The sequence below is a fragment of the Macadamia integrifolia genome, chromosome 8, assembly GCF_013358625.1.
Source record: "Macadamia integrifolia cultivar HAES 741 chromosome 8, SCU_Mint_v3, whole genome shotgun sequence".
Classification (NCBI taxonomy): Eukaryota; Viridiplantae; Streptophyta; class Magnoliopsida; order Proteales; family Proteaceae; genus Macadamia; species Macadamia integrifolia.
In genome coordinates, this window is record NC_056564.1 from 33367267 (window position 1) to 33377272 (window position 10006).

At 39.4% G+C, this 10006-nt stretch overlaps 1 protein-coding gene across 1 annotated transcript; it reads right to left on the reverse strand.

Moving 5' to 3' along the window:
* Positions 1 to 7280: 7280 nt before the first annotated feature.
* Positions 7281 to 9977, reverse strand: LOC122085766 (ankyrin repeat domain-containing protein 1). The gene has a single exon (XM_042654342.1). It carries the CDS (start codon positions 7999 to 8001, stop codon positions 7441 to 7443), a length of 561 nt encoding a protein of 186 aa, XP_042510276.1. The 5' UTR covers positions 8002 to 9977; the 3' UTR covers positions 7281 to 7440.
* Between the last annotated feature and the right edge of the window lie 29 nt (positions 9978 to 10006).

A 10006-nucleotide genomic window follows, 5' to 3' on the forward strand; every position in this document is an offset into this window, starting at 1 on the left:
GTGTTGAGCATTGGTACATGATTTCATTTCATATATTGTTGTAATTGCTTGTGTGTCCACCCCTCACCGGGATTCTTGAAAGCTCACCCCATTTGTTGCACTCTTTTTAGATGTTGATTCAGGGAACCATCCTGAGGTTGTGGCCCAGAAGCCGGCCCTCTAGGAGATGATCATTGGGTCGAAGAGCTGGTTACACACAATGTTGATTGCATATGTGATGATTGTGCTTTCGGAACACCTTGAGGATGATAGTATTCATCTTTTCTTTGATTCTTTTGATATATATGTCTGACGTAACCCTAGGTGCATAATTGTAATTATGATCCATTGTGGAAACCTTTCTTCTTTGTAAATATGGTAATTATCAATAGAATTTACCAACAATATTACTTTGCTGACTATTATTATCTATGTGGATTGTAGAATCATTTCATAGTTTTATGATCTTAAAAAGTACTACATCGTAGATCCTGAATGGATTGTGGACACATGTATGTATCTATATCATCAGCCTTCAGATAAGTGGAGGTAGGGTGGGTGTGACAGTACTTTTGTTGGAGGAAACCTTGTGTCTTAGAAGAGTAAGAAGCGCACTGTTATGGCTAGGTCTAGCGCAAAGTTTGTGTATCGAGCCATGACTCGTGTCACCTGTGAGTTGATGTGGGTGTAGCAATTGTTGACTGAGCTTGGGTTTGAATGTACATCTCCTATGTAGTTTTGATGTGATAACCAGGCTGCTATTCATATTGCATCAAATCTAGTGTTCCACAAGAAAAAGAAACATATTGAGGTCGATTGCCATTTTGTTCGAGAAAATCTACAACAAAGGAGTTACCTTTGCAAGTCTTGTTCACACATGTTAACAACTTCCAGATTTTTTTACCAAGTCTCTTGGGAGTGGTAGAATTGATTATATTTGTAACAAGCTTGGCATGATTAACATCTTTGTTCCAACTTGAGAGGAAATGTTAGAAGCTATCGATTAAGGGGTTCACAATATTGTTTACGTGAAAAATAACCCGTAAACAATATTACATATATTGAATGAAGTGAGAGTCACTAAATATGTGGAGAAATTGGATTGGTCTGAAACCTAGTACATTACTAGGCGATGTAGCAGAAAAATAACGAAATTTGGCACATTTAAAGTTTTCAGATGGCAGTTATTGGCAATTGAAGTGGATGTGTAGGAGCATGTCCAAATCATTACTGCAGTCTGAAAGATGAAGAGATTAAATGTGGGAATTCCATTAAAAGCCATGTAGTTTGTAAGGCTCATACTTATATTTCTCTAGAAATGATGAATTCTATAGTCAAGCTTTATTAATTCCATATCTGATTCCCTTAAGCTTAGACTGATTTAAAGAAATGTATAATGTAATGCAGGACTAGAAAATGTATGGGAAATGAAAACCATTGGCTAATTGGATTTAATGAACATTTTACAGCTGAAGTCTGGATGGAGGGCCCCAAGGTAGGGAATGGGTAAGCTATTCTGCATTCTACACCTGGGTACTTAAAGAGTAAATTCTAATGTTAACCAACTTCCTCCTTGAATGAATGGCAGCTTGCCCACCCATCTGGGACTGCGGAGGAATGAATGGAAGGTTGCCATTAGTCAAGTCACTTTTTTTTTTTATTACTCATTGTTTCTTCTGTTGGAGTAATTGGTTTTATTTGATTTGCATGTTCACTTGAGTTATCAGCTTATGAAAACTCAGACAGACATACATATAATTTGGTGAGGCCTCAAATTGTCATTGTGGATTCCTGATAATATTTTTGATTCCATTGTTTCAAATCTCTAGGCCAGTCGGTCTGTTAGGATGCCTCAGCTGCATGCATCACTGCACTTTTACTTTGATATACCATATATATATATATATACTCGTTGACTGGTCAATGGTTGGGTGATCGGACCAGATCAGCATGAGCACGAGCATGGAACCTGCCCCCTCGAAAGATCACCAAGCACCTGACCAATCTCATAGAAGTACCAACACCAATAACCTACTTGACTCAAGATCATGGACTACAAGTGCTAACCTGAGTCAGACGATTGCTTAACCCTTAGCCCTACTGTGGTCAGGTTAACAGTTGGAGGATCTTACTATGGTTTGGTTAGCGGTTAGTGGACCTTACTATAGTTTGGTTAACTTTTGCGGTAAGTAACCCGACTCAAGTTAATCGTTATGATCTCGGCTAGCTCAACCACGACGGAAGAAGATCTCTCCAATAAGGTAAGGACACGCGTCTATACGACAAAGCCTCTTGACCAATGAGAAAGACCCGTGCTACCTATATAAGGAAGGCTCGGCCATGGGAAAAGGGGTAAGATCTCAATTCACTGAACACCTTACTTCGCAATACCGAGTCTGAATTTGACATTGGAGCCTGGTCCTGGATCTCCCCCCAGGCTAGTTTCGAATATGCGTTCTGTAGGTCTATACCAGGAGGAAACACGCAGCAACACACTTAACACCTAACGTAATGATAAACGGCTCGTCTCACCGTGACCTTTTATTGGATACTCAAAACTTCTGTCGCTCCATCCCCGCAGGGCAGAGAACCTGTCGCTTCTCGGTGTGCGACCGGAGGCTCAAGGGATGTCGAATAGGAGAGGCACTCATCCTTGGGTTGGGTTATATTACTAGATGCTTTCCGCAGTTATCCGCTCCGCACTTGGCTACCCAATATTTATAGTGGGCACAATAACTGGTACACCAGAGGTGCGTCCTTACTCCTTCCCGGTTCCCTCATTGAGTTACCCACATATGTTGGGAGTCCTAATGCTATATAGGTCTATGAATTTTGTGTATCAAGCATGAGGGTTAACTTCATATATTTTTTGAAAAAATCCCAGTCTAGAAAGAAAAAAAGGAAAGCGAAAAGAGAAATGAGGAAATGAACGATTATGTGCACATATGACATTCCAAAATGTTGTAATAGTTGTTGCCAAAGAAGGTTTACATGTTGAGACCAACTCCTATGGCTGTGAGGAAATAAATGCCAGTGGTTTCAATATGGTTTCAGTAAATGACATGTAGTAAGGTCTGAAATTACAATGAAATAGCTATTAAAAGATGATTGCAACAAAGTAAAGAAATCCCTCCTATAACTAATAATCATGGTGGAAAGAACTCCTATTTATCCAAGAGATTATATATGTAGGAAATTGTTATGGAGTCATAAACCAATTAATTCCTCCATTCCTTACAATTCTTTAGCTGTAAGCAAATAATGTGTATAAGGAGGCATCAATCATAGAAGGTCAACTTTATGCTTCAATTTGAAGAGGCTTCCTTTCTGCCACTAGATTAGCACAACAGCATTTTAGAGTTTAGACTGATTAATTCGCCCTGCCCAAGGGCTGATTAAGTACCAAGTTCTTCTCTGTTCTGTTCCCATCCCAAGAGGTGAAGTCTCCCTGTAGGATCCCCTCCTGTTACTCACTTATCTGTACAATATGTTCATCAATGATTTGTCTCTTACTCTCAACCTATGTTGGTTGATAGGTATGAATGTAGGACAACGGACAAGGTCGCACAGAAGTCATAACTTGAGTTATATAATCAAACATCAGCTTCTTCCCGGACCTCATCCTTGGTGGGAGTAGGGATCCTTCTTGTGCAAAATGATCCAGGATACCTTGGCTTGATGAACCACTCCTTCACCATGTTTTCCCCTCCATCCCTGATAGTTTCTCTTCTCTGAGTTAAGAATAATAACAAGTATGATCAGCTCAATTAGTGTAACTGAAAAGGCAAGAGATTGAAGGCCTGGATACCCGTCGTTAGTAAAAAAAAAAAGGCTAGAGATCTGTTTTAAAGATGAAGAGCATTGAAGGGTATTTCAAATAGTTGTAAATTTGATATTTTCTTGGGCAAGAAGGAGATGACCATCCTCAGGAGATTCCCTTGTGTTGAGTCAACTAGTGACACAAGCTTTTGTTACTTCAGGATTGTTAAATCTTGGGAGTTATGCTGAGCCAACAACGGGATTTAGATCATCTCCTGTTTTGTGTGTCCCTCTCCCTCTTTTCCCCCCACCCTCCCCCCCGCCGGCGCGTTGAACAGGATCTGAGTCCATGGAAGTGCCATTTTTTTCTCAAGCCGGTAGGTCAATTTTGATATAGTTAGTTCTTAATTCAATTCCGACATCCTAGTTTTAACTTCCCTATCACCATTTGCAATAATCTTGATCCAATTAGCTTGAGATTTTGGAAAGGTTCACCGGATGGTAGTAAGAAGTGGTCTCTAATCTTTTGGTAAACCATGTGTTGATTTAAATCTTTGGGTGGCCTAGGCTTTAGGAGCAATGCATATCACAACAAAGCATTGTTGATCAAATTAACTTGGAGGTTATTAGTTCAACCAAATAACCTGTGGGTTCAAATCCTGAAGGCAAGATATTAATCTCCCACTGCTCTATTAGAGTCTTCCACCTTCAGTAAGAAGGGATCAGTGATATGGAATGGTTTAGTTAAAGTCCTTCTTTTCCTTAGTCTGTGTTTGGTAGCCAAGAGAAGAAGATAAAAGAAATGAGAAGAAAAAAGAAGCTAGAAAAGAGAAGAAAAGAAAATAAATGAAATGTTTGGTACCAATAGAAGAAAAGAGCAGAAAAGAAAAGTTATTTATTTTCCTGTGTTTTCTTGTGTTTTAGGCACGACTTCTTATTTGCAGTAAAAGAAAACTGCACCATTTTCAATGCGAATTTTGAAATAAAAAAAAAAAAAATCTTCTCGAGGTTCAAAACATACCAACCACAATGAGAATTTCTTAAATCAAGAAAGGGAAAAGGGTGGACATGCTATCGGGTTACCTAGGAATAAGATATGCTAGCACTTGTTAACCGTTAGATGAAACATAAGCAATCTCATTCGGTAGTACCCATTTCTATCATAACCTTCCCAACCATTGCCACTCTACAGCCTTTCTTCTACTTCTTCGCATTTGTCTCCGTCTCTGGCTCCCACTCCCTCCCTTTTATCGTCTTCTTCGCAGAATCACTGCAACCCACCTCCGCATCTCCTTCTCCTTCTCCTGCTCCCACCCCTGATCCATCATTCACCCCAACACTCTGCCCTCCACCATAACAGGTCATAGTATAGTAAAAATTGATCAAAAGTCAAAACCATACGGTTAAAGAAAGGAACAAAAGAAAAGAACCATTTCTGAACCCACCACTTTCATTGATACTGCACAACCCCACGACGCCGTGTTATGGTATGAAGAATGCATGCTGAAGTATATCTATTATCAGTGGGCTTCTAATTGGGTGTCTCCCCAAGCTTATAAATGGGAGAGCAGATATATTGTCGACCCAAATCCAAATGGGTTTCGTCAGACGTCTAATTTAACGGACAGCCACCAACTCTGCTTCTTCCTCTAGTATCAGATAATTTGCAACCGGAGAAGCAAATTTGACAAGTATCGGCTGTTGTAGTGTACTCCTGATATTACTGCAAGTGCTTGTTACTCATGCCTGAGAAATTCTATTGATCAGATGTCAATTGTGTTCGAAGGGACTTCAGGTTTGGGTGCTTATTTTCTCAACTATTTTGCAAGGTATCGTCCTTTCTATGAACTGATTTTCGCTGCATCAGCTCCTCCCTCAATCAGTGAGTATAGTAACTTGAGCACAACTTTTCTTTTGTAAATAAAAAATTCAGAAAGTCCGAATAAAATCAACCCCTTTCTCTAATTATTGTACTTTGTTGCTTCCTATTAGAGAAAAAGACAATGGATTTTGCTTAGGTTTCAACAAACGGTTGGAGCAGGGTTCACGGACATTCCGGCGAAACAAGGAATAATATTCCACCAGAACCTTCATCTTTGAACTAAATATTGGAGATTCCCTATGATATTATCAGCGAACAGGCTGGGAATGCAAGAAACTGGAATGCTATCTTTGTAACATAGCTTAACTCAAACCGGAGTTGATTCTGGTTGTCGTGGTCACACGATGTTGCATTTGCACTGCCGCAAGGGTTGCATTCACAGGCTCACGTGAAGGGGCCGGAGGGGAGAGAGAGAGAGAGAGAGCCATCGATATGCAAAACAAGAGGTCTAATACTCAAGCAGCTGCGGCACAACACAGTTGTAGAAGTGGGGAGAGAGAGAGGGGGGAGGAAGAGGTGTAGCAGCAGTGGAGTAAGAGTTTGGATTTTTTTCCCTCCATCCAATTGTTATATTTAAGATTTAAGATGACCAAATCTTACAACTAAAATCCCACAAAGCATATGAAATTCTAAGGTAAGCTAGCATACCTATCCCTCTCCCATCAAGAAAATAGTACCATTTTTTTATTTTTCTTTTCTTCTCTGGATTACCAAGCACAGCCTTAAAAAAATGGTAATACTATTTGGCATGATCTTTGGATTCCATTCTACTCGTAATTTTGTTCATAAAGTGAATATTACAACACTATCAAATCACTAACTTGAAGACATTCGTGCAGAGAACCTTTGATTGGCGGTTTATTAAACCATTATGCCCTTTTTATAAAATAGGAAAATGAATTTTGTTTGACATTTATTTATATATATATATATATATATGTGTGTGTGTGTGTGTGTGTGTGTGTGTGTGTGTATAGTTTCAATCTTCTTCACTACTAGCTAGAGTCCTTATTATGTATTTCCCCATTTTTCTCGACCAGATAAATGAGATTACCGTCCATTTCTGCTGCTATAACTCTGATTATATATGGATCTTCCTTAATGTCTTTAATCCTTATTTGATTGTCCAAACCATTTCCAGGTGGATCAATGAGCTCTCTTTTGAAGTCACCTACCTAAAACCTGTTGAAGAATCCCTTAATTATGACTTGATTCTGTCTATGACTGAATAATTCCAAGCAGTCATCACGGATCATCATCAATATCCTATTTTGATATGTGAAGTGTGATGGGTGCCATGATCATGCTGCAGGTGCAACGGGATGGGCTTCTGTTTATAATGTTTTAACTCCCACTGCTATTGCTATTGCTACCTCGAGTTTTGGTTTTTCAGGAATCAAAAGCCAAACGAATCATGCTGAGATTGCAAAGGGCAAGGGACACATGCACCAAGAGTTTAGGGACTTGGAATGCCCAGCCTGTCACACTCTCTCTTCCCTTTGGAAATGACCCCAATGCCTCCTCTTCCAGCCCCCCAACCTCTTCCCTACCATTAGTTGAGCTGCTAGCTCTAGGAAAACTAGCGGTGTGCCCAACCCTCTCCTAGAAGAAACATAGGAATGAAATATATATATATATATATATATATTGGACCATAAGATGGAACAATAAAGTGAATATTACTTGTAGCGAAGCAATCCCATCTCAATTTGATGCTATGCTATGTACAATGTATTTGTTTATGAACTCTGCAAAGGAAATAGTAAGTAGCTTCAGAAACTTGCGAACGAGCCTAATAGTGGTTTCCAATCGTAAATCCTTCACAAGTTCTCTACTTCTTGAGTATCATTTTCAGCTAAAAGATGATTTAGAGACACTCTTGCCTTCTTAGATTCAGGTAGGTTTCCCCTTGTCTCGAAGCCTTCATCCTTCCTCTTAACTGGTTCAGTCTTTCCTTCATTTTCACCATGATTGTCAGAATCTGCAAAATTTTCCGAAGATTTCTTTAGATCAGATTCCCCAGGAGAACCGCTTTTCTCTTCCAGTGATTGATTTTCATCAGATTCATGGCCTTTGCCTTTGCCTTCCGTATCTTCTCCTCTCTTTGATAACTCTTCACATTCTACTAAATATGAGCGAACTTCCTCATTGTTTACAAGATCAATAGGGGTTTTCCCTGCTTTTGTCTTTGCCCTCAGATTGGCACCTTTCCTAATCAAATATTTAATGACCTCCAGATGAGATCCTTGAACAGCATAATGCAGGGGGGTCAGACCCTTACGGTTGGAAGCTTGGACAGATACTCCTGATGCAAGAAGAACTCGGACTACTTCTAAATGACCCTTTTGAGCAGCAAAATGAATTGCACCCATGTCATCCATAGCAGCGGCACCAACGTCAGCTTTATGCTTGCAGAGGTAACCAACCACTCCTGTCTGCCCAGCCCATGCTGCTAAATGCAGCCTCCAGCCCAAATAATTTGTGTCAAGGAAGAAATAAAAAAAACAACAGAATTCTAATTTACTAAAGAAAAAATTCACAAACAGAATGCCTTAATTCATGAAACAGATGTCAGTTAACAATCATAGAGCAGATAGATAATTGGTGAACATCAAGATCAACTCAAGCAAACCTTTTTCTCAACTATCATAAGAGTCATATAGATACAACCAAATGGACATTTCTTTTTCTCAAAGCTAATTAACACTGAAAAGTATACCAGCCAAATAGACTTCTTCCTTACTAGAAGGTCCAACAGATTGCTGCATAAAGATTGCAAGGTTATTCCTAGGGGAAATCAAGTTCTCAACACATATCACTGATTTTGGATATGCCCCTCAGTATGCCAAAGTGTAGGTTAGAGAAACCGGTTTGCCATAAAGTAAGGTGGTGGAGATTAAAAGGAAATTTAATGGGGTCATTTACTGATAAAGTGGTCAATTAAGGGAAGTGGGATTCTGAGGGAGATGCCAACATAATGTGGACTAAGATGACGGACTGCATCAAGAAAGTGGCTAAAGAGGCTTTAGGGGTGACTAGAGTCTAGAGGTATTCGGCTGGCCCCTAGAGAGACTTGATGGTAGGATGAGGAGGTCTAGGCAGCCATTACGATTAAAAAAGATTGTTTTAAGACTTCGAAAAAGACAGAGGAGAAGATCAAAAGAGGTATAAGGCTACCAGAAACGAAGCAAGGAAGGCGGCGGGTAAAGCAAGGGCAAAAATATATGATGACCTATATAACAATTTGAACACAAAGGAAGGGGGAAAAGCTATTAATAAAATTGCTAAGATACAGGAGAAGAAGAGTAGAGATTTTGATCATGTTAAATATATAAAGTGAGGATGGTAAAGTGCTAGTAAAGGATGAAGGCATTACGACGAGATGGGATGAACATTTTGCGACCTACAAAATGGAGATAGGTCAAGTAGAAGTGGCTTGGAAAAGTAATGTACCCATCAAGACACCATACATCATAGTTATGTAGAAAGGGTGATGTAGATAAGTCACTTAATGGACTTCTTTTATTGGAAATAAGTCTTGGGTTAGGTTATATAGGTGTTGGGCCTTTGATCCATGGGTTTTCTTTGCATTAGGCCAATTTAATGTGCCTAAAATATGGGTAGAAAGTAGGAAAACCAGATTTATTTCATTAGTTTAGTTAGAATCCTAAAGTCCTAGTCTTGATATGTTTTGATTGTTTTGTTTGGTCCAACTCCATGCCGGTGTTGGTTTTGGTCCCACACGCACCACCCAATAGCAACAGCTCTCGATTGAGTTCCTTACGGTTCAGAGATATGCCCTAGGTTAGGGTAACTCGAGTACATTGACGATTCCATTTATAGGGCTACATTGGACGACTTTGAGCGTTTCTTCCACCATACTATGAAATAGCCAGCTTTTGTGAATCAGTTGGAGGAAAACTTGATTCACCGTCAACAACATTCTAATGGTTTTGATCTGGCTCAACTCTTGTTTCAGTACTATGAGTCTAGGACTCAAACAATAGAATGAGCATAGGGGTAACTCCAAGATCGTATTGTACTATTATTGTTCACTCTAATGTCACTTGCCGTAACAAACAATATTTGATGTATGATTTATGAAATGGTTTACAATGTGATGTCTTTTCATTCCTAATGCTTATTTAAGTTGTTTTATTTGTATGTGTTCTAGTATTAAAGATTGTGTGGAAAAAAGAATGTATACAATGTAGACTACCAACCTAGGGGCCGAAATCAAACTACCATTTTGGGTGTATTTTTTAAAATCTAAGAGTTCCACTACGTTTAGAAGGCCTAAAATAGGCTATCCTACAGGAGTACAAGTTTCATGACCTAATTTGTCCAGATGGCCCCTGAAACCCAACATCGAAATCCCCCCCCCCC

Excerpts from the sequence above, each read along its gene's own strand:
- LOC122085766 (XM_042654342.1), bottom strand. The coding sequence starts at position 8,001 with ATGGATGACATGGGTGCAATTCATTTTGCTGCTCAAAAGGGTCATTTA.